Here is a 27,979-nt window from a genome sequence, read left to right on the forward strand (position 1 = left end):
CGTGACTTAATACATCAAAAAGAAATATCCAAAAGCAGCCATAGTCTAACACAAAAGGAAAAGCCCTGTCTAAAAACTTCTTCAACTGAGCAATAGAAACTACAGCCCCTACCTTCACACTTCCCATCTACCAAACCAGCAGTGCTGGGGAAGAACAATTATTGCTTTTTGGGGAAGTGGTGTAAAGAGTAGTGGTCAAAGCCATGTAGTTTCTTGGCGCTAATAAGAAGGAATCTGCATACTAAAGTGCTGTCTGTCGAGATCGCGGCACCCGTGCTTTACTTTTAATGTTAAAAGTAAAGAGTGGGTGCCGCGATTATAGCAAAATTAAAGAAATAGAAAAAAACATCAGTTTTGTTACTTTTGCTATAATCGCAGCATCCGCGCTTTACTATAATGTTATAACTAAAGCGCAGGTGCCATGATTATAGCAAAAGTAAAGAAATAGATGTTTTTTTTCTATTTCTTTACTTTTGCTATAATCGCGTCATCCGCGCTTTACTTTAATGTTAAAAGTAAAGCGCAGGTGCCATGATTATAGCAAAAGTAAAGAAATAAAAAAAAACATCTTTTTTTTTTACTTTTGCTACAATCGCGGCACCAGCACTTTACTTAAACGTAAAGCGCTGGTGCCGCAATTGTAGCAAAAGTAAAGAACAAGCAAATGGTGCACGCGAAAGTGATCGCGAGCAAGGCGTCCAGGAGGAAAGACAGATGGCTGGTGCGCACGTGCAAGCGCGCGTGCACACAAGCTTGAGGCCACCAAAAGCCTGTGGTAGCACTGTTAAAACCCGCTTACAAAATATTTCTCCGACAGCGCATGCGCTGGCTTAGGCGAAACCTAAACAGTATGCAGCTATTGAAAAAGAAGCCTTAGCCATTAATTTGGCCATCAATACACTACGGTATTATTTAGAGTGCCGGGGGTTTACCCATTACACGGATCATGCCCCTCTGGAAATTATGTCACAAAATAAAAGTAACAATGATCGTGTCCTTAGGTGGTTTTTGGTCCTCCAACCATTTTGGTTTCAAACCCTACATCGTAAGGACAGTTTACAGAGCAATGCTGATTATCTCTCCCGATATCCGCAGGATAGTTTTCTTGGTACTAAGAAACTAAGGGAAGGGAGATGTGAGAATTCACTTACCTGGTGGTCCTCTCCTGTCGATCCTCCTCCTAAACGTCCTCTCGGTGTGCTTACTTGCTGCAGTCAGACCCGGAAAAAAGAAAACAAAATGACTAAAACATCTGAAAAACAAACGGGGGCCTGTCTGTTTAAACAGGCCCCTGATCCCAACCAATGGAAGAATGCCGCGAGAGAGAAGAAGGAAGTTATGAATGGGGTGTGAAGAGAAGGGAAGAGTTTACATACCAGAGGAGAAAGGAAAGGTACAGGAGCCAGAGAGAAGGAAGACGTGCAAGATGCCCGTGGAGAGAAAAATGGGTTCACCTATCAAGTACACTGAAACGAGGGCTGCAGTCTTCGAGCTGCCAGGGATTGCCTCCTTGCAGATGGAGGTGGAATATATTCATGTTCCTTTAAACAAAAAGGCAACCAAAAGGGAAAGACAACCCTGATATATATAATATGCCCATAAATCAAAGGGAACTAGCTACAGGGTAGAAGTTCCTAGTGCGTGTTTGTTTGAAGGAAAAAACATTTGTTTTTTATGAAGACCCTTACCCACCAACCTAGTTGGTGGCATGCATCATCATTGGGTCCCACCCAAGGTACTGAGTGTGCCTTGGGTGTGCTTCGACGCCTGGTCACAGCGGAGCAGTTGCTGTGCTGTGAGTGTGCAGTGAAGGTGAGTTGTGTGCGAGTTAAAAAACTGTCCAATGGGTCCCAGAATTCAAAAGACTATTTTAATGTTAGCCCCTTGGCAGTGATTAAAAACTGAAAAGTGGATATCAGTGGAGATAATTAATGACTCTGATATCCGGTGTGGTCAACATGTTTCAGCCAGATTTCAGTGTTAAACTGGCAATCATCAGGACCTATGTGTGTGAATTTAAAAGTTGATCTAAAAATAATATATTTAGGACCAGCTATGTGGCACACAAACTAAGGTGTCATATGTGGAATGGCTCATTTCTCTAAAAACGGAGTTCTTATGTGGCCGCATCAGGTACGGGAAGCGGGTCTCAGACTTTGACGAAAGTGTGACTATAGGTCGGGCCCCACACGGAACTCATGGGGCACATTCCTGAAATTTTCAGAGAAATTAGTCATTAGAGGAAAATATGTTTTTCCTTCAAACAAACACACACTAGTAGCTTCTACCCTGTAGCTAGTTTCCTTTGATTTATATACATTAATTGGGGAAGTGAACTAGCCATAGTTTTTCCTCTCTCTCCTACTTGATAGTAACCACACATATATAAATGCCCCCATTTTTCAAGCGTTACCTGATCTTTTCTGCCACAAAGCGGTGTTGGAGGTGGAAATTTATTGGCAAAAAAGGTGAACCCATACTTTTCTTTTTCTTTTATGCAACGAACCTCCCAGGTAAGTATACAGCCATGCCTGACACCCTACAAAGGAGAAGATGGAAAAGAAGGAAACCATTATTGGAGGAAATCTTAGTTACCATAACTGTCTAACTTATCATCAAGCATATTTGAATAAAAGACATCATTGCTAAACCATACAAGCCTCCTCGCCTTTACCTCTGGCCCAGTCCTCTAAAAGTACCAAGACTATCTGATAGCGTTTTTCCAAGGGAGCTCTGTATTCAATCTGCACTTTTGTGTCTCTAGAGTGAAAATCCAAAACACTTCCCTTCTCATGCGCATTTCTGTGGGATCACATCTTGTTTAGCCTCTATTTTTTTCTAAGATCAACCATCTTATTTCATCTGGTTGATGTTTTTACTCATGGTAATGTTTAACTAGTGGGGCTATCATTTTATTTGTGTGAATGAATGTCAGAACGATGCTGAGTCAGTTGTATAGCTATGGCCTGGGCTGTTTCACCATTATAGCCTAATTTGGATGGACACAAAATCAAAAAAAACAACATTCGTAGTTTTATAATTTATAAATGTTCTCAAATTAACTGTGTAGTTATTGAGGATAAGGCTTGCTGTCTCAATAGCTGAGTAACATGCCTTACATGTAGTGCATTTGTGATGGCCTACAATAGGTTTACTGCCATCTATGGTACGCTGGACAAATGATGTCCCATTTTGGAGGTGAGACCTAACCACGAGATATTTGAAATTCTTGCTGTGTTTATGTGCAAGCATAAGTCTAGGAATATTCTCATTCTGTTCTGCGCCTGCGATAAGTATATGCCAGTTGGCAAAGATGATCTGTCTCGCCTTCTCATTTAAGATCGAATGTCTGTGACACATACCAACTTGGTTTCAACTGGGTGCTTTTGATTGTGCAACAGATGGTTCCTTTCGTAGTACCTTTCTCTCTTGTATGCTTCCTGAACCTAACACCCAGGGTACCCTCTAGAAACCGATTTTCCCTCCTAGCGTAGAAATTGTTCAAAGGGGATACTTTGCTTCTGGGATCTTGGATGGAAGCTGTCAAAATGAAGCAAAGTATTTCTCGTGGTAGGTTTTCTGTAGATATCCACTTCCAATTCACTGGTGTTGTGTCGGATCAGTATATCCAAAAACTCTACCTGACTATGGTTAGTGTGGGCTGTAAATTTGATATTAGAGTCACACAAGTTGAGCCAACTCAGAAAATCGTCCAATTCTTCCTGTGTCCCTGTCCAAATAAAAAAGATATTGGCCCATATGTATCAAGGTACCCATTTGCGATTCTGAAATAGCGATTTTTAAAAAATCGCTATTTCAGAATCGCAAATTGGTATGTATATACAAATTCGCATTTTTTTTGCGAATTCTTAGTATTCCTTAATTGCGATTAGCAAATTGTGAATCGCAATTAAGGAAGACTTTCCCATTCATTTCTATGGGCCAGGAGGCCCATAGGAATGAATGGGAAGGTATTCTCAATTTTGCGATTCGCAAATTGAAAATCGCAAATTGAGAATAATTTCAAGGTTGCAGGGGTGTCCAAAGGACACTCTGTTGCACCCCTCAAATAAGCATGGGTGCACATGTGGTGCACATACACGCCCTAAGGGCATGTATGTGCATCACATGGCACTTTGAAAAATGCAAAAATTGGCATTTTTCAAGGAATTCACAAATTACCACCAACTTGAAGTTGGTGGTATTTTGCGATTCCTCAGGGACAATTTTCAAATTTCTTTTGCTTCATACATTGCATTTAAGGAATCGCACAATTTGCGATTCCTTAAATGCAATTGCAAAATAAGGAATCGCAAATTTTACGATTCCTTATTTTGCACCAGATTTTCCTTTATACATACCATTTTGCAAATTCGCATTCGCAAACGCGTTTGTGAATGCAAATTTGCTTCATACATATGGCCCATTGTCAATGTAACGAGCCCAATGAACCACAGACTCAAAAAATGGGGCCACCTCACTGTAGACGAATTTATGCTCAAATTTGGCCATCTAAATGTTGGCTTCAGTTGTAGCACAGGAGGGTCCCAAGCTTACTCCTTTGACTTGTTTATACGGGTGACCTCCATATTCAAAGGTATTTTCTTCTAGTGCTAGATGTGCCATTGTGCCAATGTTAAAATAATATTGCATGATCTATAGAATTTTTGTATGTATGCCTAACAAAAACAAGCCCTGTACATTAATACTCTTGTCCTTGCCTCAGTAACTTCCACCTGGAGCTGTTGGTCCCTTTGTTTGTACATTGGCTCTCCATCTTTCCAGTGACCCGCCTTGCATCGCTCCTGCCAGGTCCCTGTGCCACAATGTTTTTTTTCGGGATACGCGTATCAGTGGAAGAGTTTTACATCAGTTTTGAGGCAATGCCTTGGTATAGATCTGTTTATGATCTTATTGTTGAATATCGCTCAACTTCATTGGCAGCTGCAATCCTTCTTGAACTAGGGCTGGCTCTTCTGCCACACTGTTAATTTCCCGATGGGTTGGCTGCTAGAGAGCTGCTTCCAGGGCAGGATTCATTGCTATGACACAACCATGATGCAAATGTCTCAGTTTAAACGCTGCATCCTGTGGTGTGGCATTGGTTTGAACATTTGTGCCAGCTCTGATTTTGGTTTTCAGTTGATCCCATCCTTGAACTCCTTTTTATTTTCCCCATAAGGAAGATAAAGGAGCCTCATACATTTCAGTGGGGACAAACCCCTACTGAAAAAAGTTTCAATCTACATTAATTTCAATGGGATCAGCCTCCAAAAGCACTCAATGTGACCTTCTTTGGAGACATGTTGTGGCAAAGTCATGTTGTGGTATGTCCTGTTTTCACTGTTAGTTTGAGAGATGGAAAACCATCTCATGTGAAGAAAAAATTGGTTATAACATAATGGGAAGAAAAACAATAGTTGTAAGATTTTTATTTTATTTCCATTACCCTAAACATTAGTGAAGGTGTTGGGAAGGCTAAATTTGACTAGTCTAAGGATTTTACCCACCGTGCAATTAGTGTAAAATGAAAATAAGGCATACAGAAGAAAATCAGAGTTCTGTATTGCTAAACATTTTTGAGTTATGATCCAAAACAGGTAAAGTAAAGCTGAATAATGTGGTGTACTTCATACTAGTCATTATTCATAAGAATTCTAGAAACTTGTGAATTGCTTCTGTGTGCCCTATTTTTATTGTACATTATTTATGTTGGAGACTAAAATAGATATTCCATTTACACATTAAATAAAACATAACAAGCAGTTTAAAGTGAAATTAAAGCACACAGGATATAAGAAATATCAATCTTTAACATGCAGTGTAAAGCTGGAGACAATGGATATACCTCATTTTAAAAACAATGATTAATATCGACTTCTTCTATGTGTTTGATTTATGTGATGGAAATAAAAATATACTTAGGTTCAGACATATGACTATTCTATTTTGTGAGTCGCAAATTGTGATTGTTTGCAACTCGAAATTCGCGACTCACTACACGGAATGTACAACAGTGTCTGAGAAACTGTTTGGGATTTTCAAATTGGTTCATAAGGGACATCCTTCATTAATATTCATGAGGCATGTCACAATTTGCGACCCATTATGAATGGCCAGCACTCACAGGGATGGTGGCCTTTGGGGGTCAGCAGACCATCATGTCTGTAGCTGATTTTTTTAATAAAGCAGTTTTTTTAAATGCAGCCCATTTTCCTTAAAGGAAAATGGGGTAGGTTTCAAAAAGAAAAATTAAATGTTTCAGTTTCATTATTTAAGAGCAGGCAGTGGTCAGTGGGACTACTGCCTGCTCTTAGAAAACATTTTCACCCACAATCTCAAAGAGCCTTCTCATATGCGACTAGTTTATCACCAACTTTCGATTGGTGGTAAAATGCAAATGTTTTGCGCCCGCAATTTGGTCGTGTGAGAAGCTGGATTGGTATATGGTGTACACTTAGTAAGTGGGCACCTTGCACCAATCCAGACAACCCTTATGGTGATTTTAGTGGTCTTGGACAACCTTAGAAAGCTCTCTTAGTGGTAGCTGTGGAGATCAGCCTACAGGCTTATTCCAGAAGGAGTGTAAAGCAGCTTGTTTTACCAGAACGTAATTTTATAGGTATAAATTGAGTGAAAAAGAGCCACACAGTGTATTTATAAAAATATGAATTTATTATAAGACACTTACTAACACATACCGGAGATATACACAACACACACAATACTTTTCAATAGAAACAGGTAAGAAGCACTGAATACACAGTGACTAGGGGGAGACCAAACCATATACTAAAATAGTTGTATGCGAACCACGACTCAAGTCAAGACTATACCCAGAAAATGTAGAAGTGCCGTGGACCCAAGGAACCACTTGAGGTAAGTAACCAGGAGTCCCACGGAGGCCATGTGCAGAGTGGGAACACGGATGCGGGCTCAATACAAGTCAATGGGTAAGTTGCAATTTTAAAGAAGAAGGACACTTCCCAGTGGAACCTAAAGAAACCCTGTGTAAAACAGAAACTATGAGAGCACCCCAGCCGTGGATACATTGGGAACCAGGTTACCTACACCAGGGAAGCCTGGTGCATAGGTGTGAAGTAGCATTGGAAACCTCCGACAAAATTCAATGTAGGACTTCCGCAAGATGCCGCTGCTGGAGAAGGTGAAAGTGCCTGGTGGAACCCAAAGGTGGATTTAAGTTGAGAAGAGCCTGCAAGCAGAGGAGACAGATTCTATGCCATGCAGGAGTGGCCAGAAGGCATGGAAGACGAATGTCCTCCATTGTCAAGTGTTGCAGGAGAGTTGATGTTGACCTTGAACCTGCAGCTGTGCGGACCAGGCAACACGGTGGAAGACCAGGAGCCGTGCACAAGTTGTCTCATGTTGAGAGTTAAGGGGTTGTGTCAGTCAGAAGCACCAACAAGCCTTTGCAACCGCAACCAACGTGGAAAGTAAAGCAGGTACAGTGTTAGGACCAGCAAGGTCCAGGTGACTCACCACAAGCAGGGGTGTCATTGCAGGCCCGAGCAATCATGTGAGCCTGCAGAAATCAAATGAGACCCTCAGGAGGACCTACCGGCTGGAGTGACTGGAGTAACAGGAGGACCTTGAGTAGCTCACCAAAGATGCAAGCCCACGTTGCAAGTGATGCGGTGAGGACAAAGATCTTAGTCGCAGGAGATGCTTGAGGTTGGGGCTACTTGAAGCCCGAAGATCTTGGTCGAAGGAAGCCAACAAGCCTTTACAACTGCAAGTTGACACAGTGCACAGGGGTTCGGTTCCTGCTGCTCTGACAAGGGATACTCGCCTCAAACTTGGTGAGAGGATAGGGTAGGCCTCGCGGCATGTGAAGAACGACCACCTGTGTTGCTGAGCCTTTTGGAGTCAGTGGAAGCCCTGGATCAGCAGACGGTTGCGGTTCCTGCAGATGCAGAGAAGTGACTCCTTAACTTCAAGGGAGATTCCTTCAGGTGTCTTGGATGCCCACAGGCCTTTGAAGGTTCCTGTATGGAGCACAGGCATGGACGTTGCAGCAGATGAGCAGGGCGACGAGATCAGGAGCAGCAGGAGTCTTCTCAGTTGCAGCCTTGATACCCAGAGAGAAGTCTAGTGTAGTCCAGACGGCCCAGACAGTCGAAGAGGAAGTGGTGTCTTGAAATGAATCTTGTCGCACGACGAATCCAGGGACTTACCCTCAGAGAAGCCCTTAAGTACACTAGTGAGAGGGTTGGGATAATTCAGGGTTCACTCCTAGGGGAGGGGTCGGACAGTGGGGAGGATACTCCCATGTCCTTTGTCCAGTTTTGTGCCAGAGCGGGAGACAACAGCTCCCTGACTTGGTTTGAACTGGACTGTGCAAGGAGGGCACCAAATGTGCCCTACAAGCAGACTGAGTGGCGCTGGCAAGCGCTCCCACCCGGCCCCAATACACTAAACCCTGTCTGGGAGGTGGTCACACCTACCTGTGAAAGGATACGTATTGTTGTGCCTTCCCCTGCTTGAGCCCGGCTCAGCAGCAGAAGGGTAGAATCGTGTCTCTGGTCGGCAGCAGCCATATTGTGCTGCCCGGGTCTAGAAGACTCGTACCAGGAGCACTGAGGGCCTCCCAGAGGAGCTTTACAGTGCATGGATCATACTTCCCACACCATATACGGTGTGGAGGTTATGATTCCAACATGTTTGATACAAAACATGATAGGGTTCGTTACAGCCAGTTTAGAGATGGTCATCGACGCATGGCCACTCTATGTATCGTAGTAGCTGATGCACTTACAGTCCGGGAGAATAGACCCTGAAGGTTGTAGGGGTGTCCTGCTCATGCAGGGGCACCCTCAAACTTAAAACTGAGCACCCTGCCTTCAGGATTAAAAGGCCTGCTTTAGGGGTGACTTATAGGTTTTAAGTGCAGTGACTTTAGATATAGGGAAACCTATATCTTTCATAAGAGGTACTAGCACCAGCTTACACAGGCTGCAATGACAGGCCTGTAGTTACAGTTTGAGTGGTCTCCCATGGGTGGCATAATACATGCTTCAGCCCACGGGGGACCCCTGGTGTACCTATGCCCTAGGTACCTTAGTACCATATGCTAGGGACTGATAAGGCCACACCAGTATCCAATCTGAGAGGTACCTAAGTACCTACCATAACCAATTTTCAGGAGAAAGCACAGAGACTGGGGTCCTGATTAGCAGGATCTCAGTCAGACTAGTCAGAAACAGCATAGCACCAGGCAAAAAGTTGGGGTAATCATGCAGAAGGAGCCTAAATTCCTACAGGTCACAAAACATTCGTACATGGCACTGCAAGTCACTATTGGGAAGGGACGCCCTTGTCACACCCCTTCCTAATATCGAGTCACAAACCAAGTAATTGGTTAACGACTCGTAAAACAGGGTTAGTGCATGCCAAATACCTATTTATTGGTCGCAAAAGGCCCGATGTGACCGCTAAAAATAGTTGTACATTTGGCTCCATGTTTCCAAAATAAGTACTGCTGGTTCCTTACTTAGGGAACAGTGACTTGACTGATTCACAGCAATTTTAACCAAATATGTATAGAGATGGTTGACAACCTGCTAGATACCAAATTACGCCACAGGTTGGTAATTCTGTACTCAACTCGTGACCTATCCTTTGAGCGCTCACCGTACAGTGCAGTAAAATCACCTGTGCATGCGACCCAGTGGTGGACAGTACCCTGGAGAAAGTCACAGAGATTCCAATTTAATTTTGTAGGAGCTTGTAAACCATTTTTGGGCTTTTGGTTGTAAACCATTGGCTACATATGGAAAACATATCTGGGGTTGCTTGTGTTCCCGTCTGGTGGGGGCTGTTCTGGAGATTCAAACTGGACCAATCCTATGGAGCAAGAGCAAGACTGATTTGCAAATGGTTGGTCTCAGTTTGTTGTTTGTTGGAACTCGTCATGCCAAACCTGGAACTGCTGTAACCATATTTTTGTAAACTCTTGTTCCGAAGTTACTGTGATTTGAACACCTGTGGGAACCTTAGAGTATTTTATTGCTTTTACTGGTTGTAAACCGTTCCAGGGATGCCCCTTGGACTAATAGATGGCCCTGACAATCATCGCTCATGATTGCTACTGGGCTGCAGGCTTAATGATTTGGATCTCATTTGAGTGCTGGCCACCAGGTCCCATCCCATTTTGTTTGAGCCCTTGAATCAAAATGGGTACTCTTGCTGGTATCAGCAAACTCAGTTACTGGATAGGTGCCTATTTGCCCCTGTATTCCGGACATCTCAGTGAGTAGTAGCACTGTTAAGTTCCCCCACCCAAGCACTAAACCTGTGTCCAGTTTGGGTTGGGCATCCCCTGTTAGTAACTCCTGGCCCTCCCTAAGCAATGGGGTAATGGTTCCCAGGCCCTGACCTACCTACCTTTGCGGTAATTTCTGTTTGTCCAAAATGCTACGAGTGAGGGCAAATCCAAGATGGAGAAAGTGTTTGGGCACACTAAACTTGGACTCTGAGGGCTGTGTGTGTTGGTGGGGGAGGGCATGGGCGTCGATTCACCGGAATTCCAGGGGTAACGGAAGTAAACATTACATATCCTTTCATCTTAATGACATCATACGAAGTGACAGCCAGCTGACCATTGACCCTGATGTTTTCCATGAAGGCATGCCACATGAAATTACCATCATACTCATACTATCTTAAACCACCTTACACTCATTCCTATTTGTTCTCACTCACTCACTTGCATTCACTCTTAATCCCCCTCATCCCCACTCGCATTTACTGTTAGCCAGGCCCAGGTTTATTAATGTTTTGCAGTGTGTTTGCATCACTTTTGTGATGCAAACACTGTGCAAAGTTTTAGAATGGGATTTACTATCCACCGCAGATCCTGATGTGCATTGGATAGTATCCTAAATTAACGCAAAATTGGGGTATGCACTGCTCTTCATTTATTTGCATCTAGTGGGTGTTCCATGGATGTTACTATGCAGCCATCTATGGATTTTGACACAAATCCCCCATCTTCAAACATTGGCAGAAATGAATTTGCAACAAAATCTTACGACTCCTTGAAGCAGGCGTAACACAGAGAAATGTTTCCATTTTTACACGTTTTTCCAAATTTGCATGTTTGCTGCATTGTCCAGCACACATACAAGGTGGTAAATGCCTTAAAATACTGGAAGGTATGTAGTGTAGTTCCTATAGTCCCAATAGGCTCTGAGCATTGGAATAATATCTTCAGTAGTGTAGACGTAGGACTGAAGTTAACTAGGTCTCTACTGACTATATTAGACTTACATTTTTTGCCAGCTAGCTCAGAGTTCACTAGAAACTTTTCTCGAATAGGCGAGGAGGAGTTTAACCTCCCTGGATAGACAAGAAGGGATTTAGTTTCTGACAACCATAAAACATGACAACTTTGCTCTCCCTGATTAAGAGTATATCTCTAGAGTCATGTGAAAACAAAAGACAGCTATTTCACTCAGTCAATAAGTGCGTACTTAGTTTCACCAGATTGCAGAGAAAAAGAGAGACGGGCGTTTTCAATAAAAGGTGTTATTTATTGAGCAGTCTCTTTCCTCATACAAGAGAAATGAATTGCTACAATTGCAATACTTATAGTTAAGTAAAGTGCATACAGTAAAAGCAGGATTATGAAATAATAGATACATACATATATACATTGACTAATCATACTCAACTGGTGCTTCTATCTACACCTACCCCGGTGTACCTGACCTAAGCCTAATACGTGGGAGGGAGTAAGTAAGTAGCAGTTTAAGTTAAGTTTGTTTTGCCAAGAATCTGACTCAAGAATTCTCTGTAAGAGTTTAGTCAGTTCAGTACCTGGGTATTAGAAGGTAGGAGGTCTGGTATCTCCCTCTCAGGACTCGGTATCCCAGTCACCCGCAAGGGTAAGCTGGAAACACCAGAGGCTGGATTTCTCGGCAAGAGAAAAGACAGCGTCTTTCTCAGCGCGTCAAAAGGGAGGGGCAGCGTCCGTGGGCTCTCCCATCAGCTGGGCTCTTCGGAAGTAGATAGCGGCTCTGCTCCAGGATTACCACCGTGTGTTTGCTTAAGGCAACGTTGGTATATTTATACCTGAAAGGTGCCGGGTTTGACGTAAGGCTGGACATAAGACGTCAATAAAGATGTCACTAAGAACTGGTCGTTCTTACAGTGCTTTACAGGAGTTCTCGGACGAAATCAAAACAAAGCAGCGGGGATTTCCCAGGTTGCTGGAGGCTTGGATTTGTTTAAGAACTCGGTGTGCTTTCTAGGGGGCTGGAGGAATAGGCTTGCTTAATGTGACAGCATGCGCTATGACTGAATTATGAAAAGGGTTTCTATGCCGTTGTAGGGATATTATTGATTTATAACCGGACAAGGGCAAAGAATAGGAATATCGATTCAGGTACCTAGATAAACACACTACACCCACTCCACAAATTCATGTCCATAATTACTAAACTAAGCAATAGTAAACATATCTAACGGTGCATGTGTATACCGATCCACCCCAAAATAATTTTTTTGCATCTGAAATGGCGTATGCGAAATACACGAAAAATGAGTATAGGTACAGTATTTTAAGCAGTGTAATCATTCATTAAAAAGGATGCATATATATCAGCGGAATGATTTTGCAAAAATTACACATGAAATTGCTCTTAATACAGAAAAGAAAAGTGCGAGACCATTTCATCACATATAAATACAGTTATTTGTAAATATGCTAGAGGCTGAGGTAATGTATTGTCTCTAGAGTTCCTAAAAAGAGAAGCTCTGTTCTCTAAGAATAGTTCTACTTTAAGCAGAGGATGAGTGCCAAAAAAAGGTAAATATTTTGGAATCAGGAAAAAAAATAATTTCGTTTTTCAAGGGAAGAAGTCAAAACAGTTCCAAATATTTTCAGAAGCTTTTTTTTTTCAAAGCTGAAGGCCAAATTCAGAGTTCAGGGAACGCTGAGTGCTCGTTTGCTTAAAAGTTATTCTTTTTGTTCAGGGGAGAACATCATTTCAGACAGACTTTCAAAAAAGCAGTTTACCGCTTCAGGTGAAAGTTCGACCAAGTTGGAAAATGCCGCAACTGTGCAGTCGTGAGAATGATTGCTATCATCGATGACAGGATCAGCAATGCTCACAGAAGGTCGTACCTGGTTGATGCTGCTCTCATCTTGCACTTCACTACCCTTTAATCGCAGTGGTGAAGTTTCCACGAATGCCGTCATCAGGATGGGTAACCGCTGGGGACAACACGATGCATGAGCCGTTACTGGACTTAGCAAAGTATCTGTATCCAATGGTACTTCTGATTGTAGTGTGAGACAGACGTCTAACACGCATTCTTCTCTGCACAGCATACATCTTAGCACAGGTAAGATACAATTCTGCCAGATGGGTCTGAATGAAAGAAACCAGGTCATATTTAGATCTCTTAGCCGGGCTAATCCAAGGACTTTAGTTATGCGGTCCCGATAGCGTATAGCTAGGATCATTTCTTCCATTGTTGATGGAGTCTTGTCTGTGACATGGCTTGCCATAACGAAGCAGCAGTATCAAAAATAAAATGCCTGCTACGAGTCCCAACAGGAGTGGAAGGCCGCCAAAAATCGAATGGACAAAATTAGGAAAGATGCCCAGGACTGTTTTGAAAGGTGTCAACAGTCCCGAAAAAATTGTCTTAAATACACTCGCGATACCATTCGTATCTGAAATGTTTAAGATTTGGTTTAGCATTTCTGCGAAATGTAAGGGGCAATTTGTTGATAATAGTGCATGTATCTCCGTTGTCGTCCTTGCAACCTGGAGATCATACGTTTCTTTTGATGACGTCAAGGGCACAGGCGTCTGTAGAAGAACAGACTTCATTCTGCTTAAAGTATCAATTCGAATAGAAGAGATTTTCAAACTGGGCCAAATTTTCCCCTCCTTGTCTGGAGTGTCGTTCGGATACAATACTTGCATACAACAAGTGACCATGGAAGAAACGCTTACTAGATAAGCTTTTCCTGGCACCAAGCCACAACATCTGTGGTCCACTATTAGAATGTAGCTCCCGTTCGAAAGCCGTCTAAAGAATGGCTCTATTCGAGTTGCAGGTGTGCCAAGCTGGTGACATGAAAGGTTATTTGAAGTCCCCTCACAGGCCCCATGTAGATTTATACCCTGACACAGAAGTATAACACTTAGTGATTTTTCACAATTATCACCTCTAAGAAATACATTCTGTCCTTTTTCACTATAACATGTGTGTGTGTAAGGTAATTTCCATGATGACTTAATGTATCCTTTACCCAACCTTTCATACTGGCCTGCCTGTATATACTTTTGGCAGTATCGAAATTGGAAAGTTGTTATCGGAATAGTTATTATTCTGTGTATTATCCATTCAATGACAGGTCGTTCTGACATTGTCAATGGTAATCTCTCAAGTTTTTCAATGCTCAGAATTGTATACTCTGCTCCTTTTTGTGCCAAGCTGATTTGTATATCAGTAAGGTTAAAGATAGAGAACAGTGACGTTGTGTTGATTAAACGCCAAGGCACGTAGCCTGAACGCAGATTTTGTAACGTCCAGCCAAGCTGTACAATAGAACGCAATTGGGACTGACCATGTTGTAACATTAGTAAGTCCTGCTCTATTATATCGATTGCAGATGATACAATACTGTCCAGTGAATATATTCTGGAAGACAGAGTCATTAACCCATTGTCCACAACAGAAAGTGATTTTTCCAAATTAATACGGTCAATTTCCCGTATTTTCTCTGCTGTTTCAATTTGTTTCTTTCCAAGCTTCGTAATAAGCTGCATATATAGAGACCGCTATGAAACGTTTTTGACGCTGTTTGCGTGGTCCCATAATGAAATCACGCAAGTCAGCACCTTCTTTAAGTAAAGTTAAGTGTTGCTTAATTTCTGCCAGTGTGGATGTCTGTAGCCATTCAAGGCAGAGTTTTCCTACACTGTATGTTGTTACTATCCCTGGATGTTGTCTCTGGGAGTATCTAGGGTCTGGCCTGGTCAATTTGAACCCCTGTAATTTGTTCAGGAATCTATCTTGACAGTTATTTGTGTCTGTGGGCCAAATCAACCATTTTTTCCAATCAGGATGTGTTCTGTTTTGGTTTAAAATATGGGATACGTCTATCTCAACATCTGTAGTGCTATTACTGTCAGGTGTTGGCTTTGGAATAGACGGTTTGTTTAAGTCTTTAATTCTGGCTAGGCCAAGACAGGTTGTTTGTTGAATTGTGTCATTCAAAAATATAATTTGTTCTGGGGTCATGCAGGCTCTGAATAATGATTCTATACCTTGCACTTGCCAATCTTTAGTACCCCAGATGGTTTTTGTTTCAATGTTATTTTTCCAAAAATCAAAACCAAATGTATTCATTTTTTCAAAAAATGTTTCTGAATAGAATAATTTTGTATTTGTCAGCATGGTTTTCATTCCTGTCTTATTTAACAGTTGGAAATAAAATGTTTCTGCTTCACTTGTGTTAAACCCTGAGAAGTATGGGAATTTCTCGTAAAATGTTTTTGAACTACCTTTTGGTGGAGTTGCACAATGTTCCCATTGATTATAATTTAAAACATTTCTAGGTTGAGCAGATTTATGCAAATAATGGTTAGCATAGTGGTTGTAGCAGTACATCTGATCATAATTCGATGAACCTTGTAAATAATCATGTTCTGTAAATTTTGCTGACATAACTAAGTCTGACATCATATCATTAATACTTTCAAAGTCCCAATCATCAGAGAATGTACTCTGCTTTACAAAGTCACTTAATGAAACCTTAAATTGATGAGGATACTTCAAGAGCTCGACCGGGCCATATATATCGTAATCTGTTTTGTCCCATGCTACCCCACCGGGTATCGGATTGGCTGTGAAGTTTACTGAAGAAAGTTCTCTTTTCTCGATGTGTGAAGACTTGTGTGGCTTTAGGACCAGGTTGATATTCTGGCTTGCTGTGTCCATTGTAACATATTTTCCCTCAATGAAGTGTCCCAAGCATAGCACCATGATGAGCCAAAGCAGGAGGAAAAGTACACCTAGCACCACCCAAAATTCAATCCATGGGGAAATCAGATAGGTTTCTTGTAGTTGATGAAAGAGTTCTTTAGTTTTGTATTTAAAAGTTTAAATTTAAAAGCCAGTTCCTCAGGTTCGCTCGGATCCTCAGAAAAGTCATCGAAATTGATGAAGTAGCCTGATGCAGTTCTGTCAATTACTGGAATTGCTTCTGGATTTTTCTTTGTTCCATTAGCATAGTCTGTGGCTACATCGTTGTAGACAGGTGTTTCTTGACGAATTGTTGCAATTTGGGTTTCAAGAGGCATAAGTTCCATGGCTTTGTTGCATAGTCCTTGTTGATTCACTGTAGGTTTATCAAATGTGATTAGTCTCTCAGTTTGAACCTCTTGATTTGTAGCAAACTTTGGTGTTCTGCTATTTCTTGGGAGTCCACTTGGCCTACTACTTATTATTGGCCACATGATTGTGGTTTAACCAGGTCGATGGATACAACTCGGTTCTCCTTTTTACCAACAAGGGGCGGTAGTACAACTGATCTTGTTCCGTTGACAGCTAAGACAGGTACTGCTTTTCTGTAAGAAGGCCCAAATTCCTTCTTCACCGCGATTTTCTCTCTGACCAGATCCCCAATCTTTGGAATCCAGACAGGCCTTGCTGGGACAGGTGGTTTCTCTTCAGTGGCTGTTGGCTGTTGTTTCAACTTTATGTTGCTAAGGTCTTTTCTTGTTTCATTTAAGTCCTGTAAAATAGCCAAACGATCTTTGATATCAAAGCATTTTCTTTCTACCACTGAAGTCTGACTATCGAGATCCTGGATATGCATTCTAGTCCCGAACAATAGTTCGTACGGACTGAAACCTTTTAGAGAATTTCTTGGCAGATTGTTAAGACTACGTTGGACACTTATTAAATGTTTGACCCACCCAACCCCCGAACCTAATACCTTTGCCGTTATAGATTGCTTTTTGTCTCGGTTTTTTCTTTCCACAATCCCGTTTCCCTCAGGATGGAAGGGACAAGAATACCGCAATGCAATGCCCATGCTGGTCATGGCCTCCTTATAAGCTCGAGAGCTAAAAGCAGGACCCTGGTCAGAGTGTAGCATGCCAATTGCGTATGTGCCGATAAAGACTCGCAAATCTTTTATAACCGTTCTGGCGTCAGCCGAGTGCTGGGGCCACATCCAAATGAATCTCGTGTAGGAGTCCACTGCGACCATGATGTATTTATAGTTGCCATCCCTTTGTAAGGGACCACAGTGGTCCAGGTAAACACATGCTAATGGTTTATCTGAGATCAGAAGGGGCGTCTGTGCTGGTCTTTTCACTGTCGAAACTTTCATTTTTTGGCATATTTCACAATCTAGAACATAGTTCCTAGTTTGTCTTCTCATTTGTGGCCACCAGTATCTCTGTTTTAATAATGATACTGTGGCCGAGACACCAGCGTGTGCAGAGGCGAGCCCTTCGTGTGCCGCTATAATTAGTCCTAACCTATGTTCCATGTTTGGAATTGCCCTATCCCCCACTCCAGGGATTCGAGCAAATGGAACGTTATTCGCATCAGTTATGTATGAGTCCTTTACTGGCAAGCCTTTCGGGAGTGTTTTTATCGCATTTTTTACTGTAGCGCTGACAGCTTGCAATATCTCGCTGTCTATTTTTGTTTTTGACCTGGTGATAGCAGCTACGGAAGCTGTTTGCACAGCTGCCTTGGCAGCCTCATCAGCCAATTAATTCCCTGCAACGTGAACGCCATCACGTTGATGACTCAGTGTATGTATCACGTGAGTCTTTTGTAGTTCCTTTTGTAAAAGAACTACTTGTTCCCAAAGCGTTTTCTGCTTGATTGTGCCACCCTTTGCATCTTTGAAACCATTTAGAACCCAATTCTGCAAGTATTCATTATAAGACTGAACGCAATAATATGAATCGCACACTATGAGTGTGGGGAATTCGCGATCAGTATTTTCAAGCGCCATCTTAAATGCTAGTAGTTCAGCTCGCTGAGCTGTACAATCTCCTAGAGATTGTGTTTTAGTGACCAGTGGTCTAAATTTTCCTTTGTGCCAACGACCTTTAACAATCGCGCACGCAGCACTGTAAGCTTGTTTACCCCCAACTGCGGGCTGTGCTGATCCGTCTGTATATATTATACAGGCGTACTGTTGTATGGGCAGAATGTCGATTGGCAGAGGATATTCTCTTTTATATTCTAGATTTTTTAATCTTTTCATGTTTGGGCCAAAATAGTATTTCACTTTGTCTGTAGCAGGAGAATTTTCCCATTGTATCCATTTTGGATTTAATGCCACGGTAGTTAAATTAAATGGGCTTGTTAATGCCTCAAAGGCTGATTCTGCTGTTATAACAGTAATCCGTCTGCCTTCTGCTTGGTCTCTTTCTTTTGCTACAGCTGTTTGAACCGCATGTACAATGTTTTCCTTAATACTGAATGTTTTTTCAGCTTCTGTGTACAAATGTGATTTGTATGCTATTGGTACCTTTTCTCCCTCATTAGAGGTTAGGTATGTGAATCCGCATCTTCCTGGGATGACCCGGATTACAAGGTTGCGTGTGTTATCGCGTGTTTGCAATTTTGTTTTAGCTAACATGTCTGTTTGCAATGATCTCAAAATTTCTGTGTGTTTTTGAGTCCAATTGATTGTTTTAAAATCTGGTTTTATTAGTTCATAGAGAGGTTTAACCCTCTCTGCATAATTTAGAATGTAAGTTCTTCCGAAATTCAGGAAACCTAGAATTGATTGTAAGTTTTTCTGCGTTCTTGGTGCTTGGATTACAGCACATTTCTCTAAGAAATTGTCTGCCAGGCTTTTGCCTTCACTTGATAATTCATATCCTAAAAACAGGACAGTTAGATGGGCAATTTGTGACTTTTTAAAGTTGAATTTGTAACCCTCTGCTGCGAACCCAAGTATTATGGTGTTCACTCTTTTCAAGTGAGTATCCAAGTCATCATCTGTTAGATAGATGTCATCGACATAAGATAATGCCTCATCATCATACATTTGTAGTAACTCTGTTACTCTTGCTGAGAATAATCCTGGGCTGTTCTTGAACCCCTGTGGAAGTCGACAGAATTTTTACTGCGAGCCCATTATTGAGAAAGCGGTCAAATACCTGCTTTCAGGTGCTATGTTTTGACAAATGAATCCATTAGAGATGTCTAATGTTGTTTTGTATTTTTTGCGCACGATGTTATTCATTAGTGCTGTACTGTGTGAGGTTTGTACTGCAAATGTCTTGCAACATGAGTTAAGGTGTCTGTAGTCCAAAACTAGACAATATGAATCGTCTGGCTTGGAGACAGGAAACAAAGGATTGTTCATTTGTGAGGTGCAAGTTTCAATCACCCCCTGGTATTCAAGTTGATCTAAGATCTCCCTAACCTGTTGTTTAGCTTCTTGCTTAATTGGGTACTGCCTCTGTGCAGTTGGTTGATATTTTAACTGGATTTTGTGAGGAGGAGAGTCCTCATCCCATCCAACATGGTTTTTATATAATGCAGGAGCTTGGGCTACTGCCCATTTTCTTGCAAGTGTATATTTTTTATGAATTGGAATGTCATTTGAGAAGGCAGGCATAATCATTTCTTCGCCATGAGGGCACTCCCTGACAAACTCTGGTGGCCAGTCTTTTTCAGCTAAAAGGATGTCATAGCCTTTTGAGAGGTTATCCCAAAATAGACCCCTTATTTTCCTAGTCTTATCTCCCTCTATACGTAATGTTATTTCGTATATTTTATGAGGTTTGCTAACTCTGGTATCTGCAGTTTCCACCTGAATGTATTCATTCGTGTCCACTGTCTCCAGATGATTCATCAGGATCTTGCGAGCTATGCTCACTTCTGCTGCGCTGTCTAGCATTGTCTGAGCCCACTCTCCGTTTTTCAGCTGTGTCCTCAGGATCCTCGGCATGTTTGATTATTTTAATACTGGCTACCTTCTTTTTTGGAAATTGTAATTTTTTACTTTGATGAGCAGGTTCCTTGTCTTTGGACTTGACGTGCTCTTCCCTGTGTTCTGACCGTCCTCTTCTTTCCGATTTCTGCGAGGAAGTCTGAAAAGATCGAGAGGGACGTGTATCAATATCTTGATATCTATCAGGTTTCTTCAAATTATCCCTATTTCTAAGGTTGTATCTTTTCTCAGAGGGCTCCCTCTGGGGATACTTGTGTCCTTGGTCCGGAGATCTTTCTCTCCGTCGAGGAGACTTTCCTCTGGACTGGAATCTTTTTTCTTTGGGAGTGGATTGTTTATTTCCATCCCAGCTCTTTTTTGGAGTGTTTAAATTATTTTTAATAAATATTTTTTCAGGATTTTCAGTTAGTTGGGGTTTTACTGGTTTCCCACCCAAACTATCTCTTCCTAGCTCTTCATAGGATTTATCTATGATTCTGGCCAGTTCAAATGGTTGTTCTGCTATATCTGTTTCTTTCAATTTCTGAAGGACAGTTATATTCTCAGTTGCCACTTGAACTAAGTCTCTATTTGCCTGTGTTAATTCTTTTATTTTAACTAAGAGTTCTTCGCTTGACATTTTAGTAATGTCCGGATTTGGTGTGTAGCTGGCTAGAACCGGCCACGTTGCTCCTGGTCTACCTAGTGGACCGAGCCTGTTGATGTGATTATTATGTTTTAGGGCGCCTTTAAACCAGAGCAGGTGCTCTTGGTATTTTAATGGGATTTCTACCTCCTCGAAAGGAGTGTAATCATCCGGTGGTTCCTCTATTTTGTAATAGTGGAATTCATGTGTGACAGCGTTTGCTGCTGGAAAGTTTATCCATGAATAGAATACCTCTGTCTGCCGATATTCATGTGCCTCAATTACGAATATGACTGTACCACCTCTCGATGTTAGTCCATTTTCTATAAGTTTAATAGTTATAGTTTTTCTTATGTTGACTGGGATGAGTATTGCATCCGGGTCAGTCTGCAGGAGACTATTGTCATCCTCTAGGAGACGAGCTGCTATTCTAGCTGCCTCCCTTTCTTCTTCAATTTCTGACATTTTTACTGACAGAAAGGTTTTTTGTTGCAGATCAGGTTTTCAAGGAAACAAAGATTAGGTGCACAATATTTTGGAACACTGTATCCTTCAACGTTGAATAAACCAAAAACTATACATAGAAATCTCTTCCTACTAAGTTCCGGCGGATTTTAACCTTTGACCCATTCCAGACGTCTTTGGAGTATTTACGGGAAAAAGGGTCTGTGTGAAAAAGCACGACTGAGTTACTCTAACGTCTTGTGTTAGATTTATCGCCTTACCAAACGTTGGGCGCCATGTAGTGTAGTTCCTATAGTCCCAATAGGCTCTGCGCATTGGAATAATATCTTCAGTAGTGTAGACGTAGGACTGAGGTTAACTAGGTCTCTACTGACTATATTAGACTTAAGTTTTTTGCCAGCTAGCTCAGAGTTCACTAGAAACTTTCTCGAATAGGCGAGGAGGAGTTTAACCTCCCTGGATAGACAAGAAGGGATTTAGTTTCTGACAACCATAAAACATGACAACTTTGCTCTCCCTGATTAAGAGTATATCTCTAGAGTCGTGTGAAAACAAAAGACAGCTATTTCACTCAGTCAATAAGTGCGTACTTAGTTTCACCAGATTGCAGAGAAAAAGAGAGACGGGCGTTTTCAATAAAAGGTGTTATTTATTGAGCAGTCTCTTTCCTCATACAAGAGAAATGAATTGCTACAATTGCAATACTTATAGTTAAGTAAAGTGCATACAGTAAAAGCAGGATTATGAAATAATACTGTAAAAGCATTGATATGGTTTCTTAGCCATATGATACTTTAAAATGGATAAAATAGATACATACATATATACATTGACTAATCGTACTCAACTGGTGCTTCTAACTACACCTACCCCGGTGTACCTGACCTAAGCCTAATACGTGGGAGGTGAGTAAGTAAGTAGCAGTTTAAGTTAAGTTTGTTTTGCCAAGAATCTGACTCAAGAATTCTCTGTAAGGGTTTAGTCAGTCCAGTACCTGGGTATTAGAAGGCAGGAGGTCTGGTATCTCTCTCTCAGGACTCGGTATCCCAGTCACCCGCAAGGGTAAGCTGGAAACGCCGGAGGCTGGATTTCTCGGCAAGAGAAAAGACAGCGTCTTTCTCAGCGCGTCAAAAGGGAGGGGCAGCGTCCGTGGGCTCTCGCATCAGCTGGGCTCTTCGGAAGTAGATAGCTGCTCTGCTCCAGGATTACCACCGTGTGTTTGCTTAAGGCAACGTTGGTATATTTATACCTGAAAGGTGCCGGGTTTGACGTAAGGCTGGACATAAGACGTCAATAAAGATGTCACTAAGAACTGGTCGTTCTTACAGTGCTTTACAGGAGTTCTCGGACGAAATCAAAACAAAGCAGCGGGGATTTCCCAGGTTGCTTGAGGCTTGGATTTGTTTAAGAACTCTGTGTGCTTTCTAGGGGGCTGGAGGAATAGGCTTGCTTAATGTGACAGCATGCGCTATGACTGAATTATGAAAAGGGTTTCCATGCCGTTGTAGGGATATTATTGATTTATAACCGGACAAGGGCAAAGAATAGGAATATCGATTCAGGTACCTAGATAAACACACTACAGGTACCCCTTCCAGCAAACACCTATGCTTCAGAGAACACACACGCCCTTGCACTATGGTGCAAGGGTTTGGTTATTGGCGTGAGCTTGCCAAAAGTGCACCAGCGTACAGGGAGAAAAACAATGCACCATAACCTAGTAGATATGGTCCATTCCTCTCCCTCCCTTTGACACAAGGCAGTGTAGCATCGTTGGTGCAACATTGCCTTGCGTAAAACACTAGTAAATCTGTCCCTCAGTCTCACATAATCTCACTCTCTAACTGTTAATCACTCTCACTCACTTTAACTTGCGCACACACACATGCTTACACATACAGACACACACTCATATATACACATGCTCTCACATAAACACATTCTCCCCGACAAGCACACAACATACATTTTAAAAAACATTTTCACTTACCACAGCTTCCACCAAAAGTCCAATTCCAGCTAAGTGTGCTACTTTTTTATTACACTAATAGTGATATTATTCATTCATAGTATAAAGAAACATAGGCTTCAATAAAGAATTGCATCTGCCCCTGTGCTCTTAGCACCGGGTTTGCTACTGCTGAGGCCTGGGATCGCAAATGCAAACGTTGTAAGGGGCAAGCCAGGGATCGCAGCTGCACCCCATGCAACTCCCTAAATGACATCCATGTGGGAGTGTACTATGGTAATGCAAGTGTCCTTTCACACTAAGCACTAAAATCAGTTTTGGAGCAGATACTGTACTTACAACAAACCCAGAGTCAGAAGTCTGGTAGGACAAACACAGGGTCCTCAAACAACCAGAATATGGATCCATAAAAATTGTCTTGTCATACTGTTCTCTTCCTTTCCCGTGCCCCCGCCCCAAGTGTAAACCAGTGACAGAAGTCCTGGAGGACAAGATTTGGGTCCTTTAGAAACCAGACAGTGGATATTCAAGAATTGTCTTGGTATCCTGTTCTCTCTCTTTTAAACACACCCTCAGTGTTATATATAAATCCAGCATGCCTGTCAAGCAAGATTTGGCACTCAACCAGGATTTGACATTATAGTGTCAAAAAGATTACCAAAACGACCCAGTGATGGATAGAGCCCTGCATATTCTGTATAGTTCAGAGGAGTCATCTCTGCCCATACAGGTGAGTCTGCTGTTTACTCCTTTGAGGTATTTCACATCTAATTCACACCAGTTCAAGGCTAATCACTGGTTGGGAGAAACTGGAGAGCCAATGTAAATTAGTGTCCAAATACTTCAGGCATTGTAAAGGTAACTTTCTAAAAGTTACTTTTTTGCGTAATATTTATTAGAAATCCAAATTCACCATTGAATTCGATTTTAAATAACTTAAAAATAGTTGTGTATCCTCTTCGCTTCTAGGCCTATCACCCCTGTGATAATATTTTTGTGGGCTATTTGGGGTAGTTTGCGCTTAGGTCCCGGTAACATTTTGTCCACCTAAGGTATCCACTGCAAATTTGCTTTCTTTTTTTTCAACATCCTGAGGATTCTAAGAGTACCCATGCCAGGGTTTGTGGATTCCCCTGGAGGGGACTGAGAAATTAGCCCAAATACAGGTACATTTGGTTTTTTTTCTCAGAAAAATGCCAAAAAAAAGTACTGCTGAAGAAAGAATATGTTTTTTCCCTGCAAATGGTATCAACAAACGGTTTGCGCTGCTAAAATCACCATCTTCCCAGCTTTCAGGAACAGGCAGAATTTTGTATGAAAACCAATTTTTTCTTCACGGTTTTGGCATTTTACTAGGACATAGTCTTTTCTCTTCAACAGTTGAAATAAAAAATATTGAAATTTAGTTGAAAAAAACAGCCATTTGTGCCTACGTTTTCACCTGTAACTTCTGACTATGACAGATTTTTTAAAGCAATATACCGTTACGTCGGCTGGACCATTCTGGTTGCGGGAATATATAAGGCTGTAGGTACCCAAGAACCCGAGGTACACAGAGCCAATAACTGAGCTGCACCTTGTAATGGTTTTTCATTGTGTACCGGGTATACAGCAACTCATTTGGTGAAATATAAAGACTGAAAAATAGATATCAAGGAAACCTATGTATTTACAAGATGGGAACAACATATGGAGTTTAGCAGCAGTGGTTATTTGCACATCTCTGAATTTGCATGTGAATTAGAGGGCATTTTTCAAAATGACCTCTTTTCAACACACTCTCTTCCATTTGGAAGGCAGAAACTCAGAAAGACAATTAGCAATAACACTTGTTCTATTATTCTGTGTTCCCCTACGTCTCTTGATAAAAATGGTGCCTCGCTTCTGTGGGTAGGCCTAGTGCCAGCGACAGGAAACATTCCAAAACGCAACGTGGACACATCACATTTTTCCACTGAAAACTGACCCTTTTATTTTGGAAATGTGCCTAGCTTTGGATTTTGGGCCCTAGCTCAGCCGATACCAAGGGAAACCTAGCAAACGTGGTTAAAACTTGACTGCGTCCATTGATTACATCCGTCAACAGGTTGTGACTGTAACAACCCACAGTACTAAAGTATATCAACTGTTCTATTGGGTTTGATAGCCTGGACATATGCGATGACCACTTGAAAATAAAGAAGAAGGATTTGGACTATTATACTTTTTAACTCTTGAACATTATTTTCTTATTTTATTGTGCAGGATAAAGGCTGATTATTGCTTTGGTTTTATAAAGCTAGCCACCCACGGGAATGCAGGATGGGGTTACTTGTGTGGCTCTCAAGAGGTTCTGTTACCCTGACTCCCATGCAAACCACAACATTTGTCATAAAAAACACACATTTTCTGTGATGGAAAGCTCTAGAATCTGAGGAGAGCCACAAACTTCCTTCACCCAGCATTCCCCAAGTCTCACAATACAAATAGTACCTCGCTTGTGTGGGTAGGCTCAGTGCCCACGACAGGAAATGGCCCAAATTGCAACTCGGAAACATGACATTTTTCCACTGAAAACAGACCTCTTTTTTTGGGGCAATGTGCCTCGCTATAGATTTTGGGCCCTAGCTCAGCCGGCACCTAGAGAAACCTGGCAAACCTGCACATTTTTTAAAACTAGACACCAAGGGGAATCCAGGAAAGGGGGATGTGTGTGGCTCTCACCAGCGTCTGTTACCCAGAATCCCAAGCACACCTCAAAATGTGTCTAAAAAACACATTTTCCTCACCTTTCTTTAATGGATAGTTCTGGAATCTGCGGGGAACCACAGACTTCTTTCCACCCAGCATTCCCCCAAGACTCCCAATGAAAATGGTACCTCACTTGTGTGGGTAGGCCACGGACCTGAGATAGGAAACGGCCCAAAACGCAACATGGAAGCATCACATTTTTCCACTGAAAACGAACCCTTTTTTACAATGTGCTTAGCTGTGGATTTTATGCCCTAGCTCAACCGGCACATAGGGAAACTTAACAAACCTGTACATTTTTTTAAAAATAGGTACCCAGGAAAATCGATGATCGGATGACTTGTGTGGCTCCCACCAGGGACTGTTACCCAGAATCCCTTGCACACCTCAAAATGTGTCTAAAAAAACCCATATTTCTGTGATGGAAAGCTCTGGAATCTGAGGTGAGCCACAAACTTCCTTCCACCCAGAATTCCCTCAAGTCTCCCAATAAAAATGGTACCTCACTTGTGTGGGTAGGCCTAGTGCCTGCAACAGAAAACGTCCCAAAACACAACATGGACACATCACATTTTTCAACTGAAAAATGACCCTTTTTTTGCAGTGTGCTTAGGTGTGGATTTTGGGACCGAGCTGAGCCGGCACCTAGGAAAACCTAGCAAACCTGTAAAAAAAAATTAAATTAGGCACGCAGGGGAATCCAGGATGGGGTGACTTGTGTGGCTCTCAACAGGTTCTGTTACCCAGAATCCCTTGAAAACTTTGCCAAAAAAAAATAAATTATCCTCACATTTCTGTGATGGAATGTTCTGGAATCTGTGGGGAGAAACAAGCTTCCACCCATCCAGCATTCCCCAAATGTACTGTGGAGACCTAAAAATTATCTATCGCAAAAACAACCTGGTTTTGCAAGGGGGATACCTTCGGTTTTGGTTCTGTACTTGGCGGCCATGAAGGGAAAGCTACCAAACCCAGACCGTGGCGATCTGTGTTGTCTAGTTGCCTCTCTGCCCACCTGGGCATTGGGCAGATTGGGGGTAATAACCCCCATCTGCCCCCAGGGGGGGTAGAAAGACTTGCACATTCGTGTTTGGGCAGTGGGACATTGGCATGCCCATTTTGGGAGGTCCCCACCCCTACATATCCAAAATAATAATCCTTGATTCCAACAAGATTTTCTTATCAGGAAGCCCTTGCAAACCACATACGGCCCGCGACAGGATAGGGCTTAAAAACACAACATGGATAGATCAAATGTTTCCACTCAAAACTGAATCTTTTTTTAAACTTGGCTAGCTTTGAATTTTGTTCCCTAGTTCAGCCCGCACCCAGGAAAACCTACCAAACATGCACATTTCTGAAAACTAGAACCCGGGGGAGTCCAGGGTGGCATGCCTGGCTTGGCTTTCACAAGGTTTTCGTAGCCATAAGTCCTTTCAAACCTCAAACTGTGGCTAAAAACATATTTTCCTCACATTTCTTTGAGGGAAAACTATGGCATCCAGAGGGAGCATACATTTCCTACCACCAGTGTTCCCCCACATCTTCCAATAAAAACAATACTTCACTTGTGTGGGTGGACCTAGCGCCCGCCACTGGAAAGGACCTCAAAGGCAACATTGACTGATCACATCTTTCACTCAGCTTGCAACTTGGCTAGCTGTGGATCTCGGTCCAGAGGTCAGCTAGCACCAGGGGAAACCTACCAGGACCACACATTTGGTAAACTAGACACCCAGGGTAGGCCAGGGTGGCCTGACTTGTGTGGTTCTCAATAGGTTTTCTTACCCCGATCCCTTCCAAACCTCACACTTTAGCTAAAAACACAGATGTTCCTCACATTTATGTGAGGGAAAGTTCTTCACTCATGTCTCCTGTTAAAAAGGGTAACCACTTGTATGAGTCAATGTTAATAAACTGTGTGATCTTGGCCATTTAGGTAAAGTTTGATGTTTGCAGGGCATTGCAGGAAAGCAAGTAGGATGAATGAAAGTTAACCATACTGGACACCTCAGGGGGACCAGCCCTCAAAAGTCATAAGGGTTGGTATTGTTCCTTCAGAGTCCACCCACTACTAGGGTACAGACTTACATCAGTTAGTTTTAGCACCTCCAGAAGTGCTAGCTTCAAAGAGCAAACACTAATAACAGTATCAGAATACTGAACCGATGATTACAGAAGGCAAGACATAAACCCACATCGAGGCACAAAC

The 27,979-nt window shown here is 42.1% G+C and overlaps 2 protein-coding genes across 10 annotated transcripts in view; one reads left to right on the forward strand and one right to left on the reverse strand.

Annotated features, from left to right (window-relative positions):
• The window catches only part of AMHR2 (anti-Mullerian hormone receptor type 2), a 1,194,741-nt gene that overhangs the window by 266,355 nt on the left and 900,407 nt on the right, over positions 1–27,979 (forward strand). The window lies entirely within an intron of this gene.
• LOC144829016 (uncharacterized) overlaps positions 1–27,979 on the reverse strand; it is a 313,846-nt gene that overhangs the window by 141,067 nt on the left and 144,800 nt on the right. For all 3 annotated transcript variants that reach the window (XR_013610583.1, XM_078687731.1, XM_078687721.1), the window contains 2 exons: positions 2,414–2,539; positions 1,152–1,208 (listed from right to left, as the gene is read on the reverse strand). Coding sequence is in view for 2 of the 3 variants with exons in the window: in XM_078687731.1 (XP_078543857.1) it covers positions 1,152–1,208; positions 2,414–2,539 (183 nt within the window). In the remaining variant the exon portion in view is untranslated. The remainder of the gene's footprint in view (positions 1–1,151; positions 1,209–2,413; positions 2,540–27,979) is intronic.

Source organism: Lissotriton helveticus, chromosome 1_1 (genome assembly GCF_964261635.1).
Source record: "Lissotriton helveticus chromosome 1_1, aLisHel1.1, whole genome shotgun sequence".
Lineage (NCBI taxonomy): Eukaryota > Metazoa > Chordata > Amphibia > Caudata > Salamandridae > Lissotriton > Lissotriton helveticus.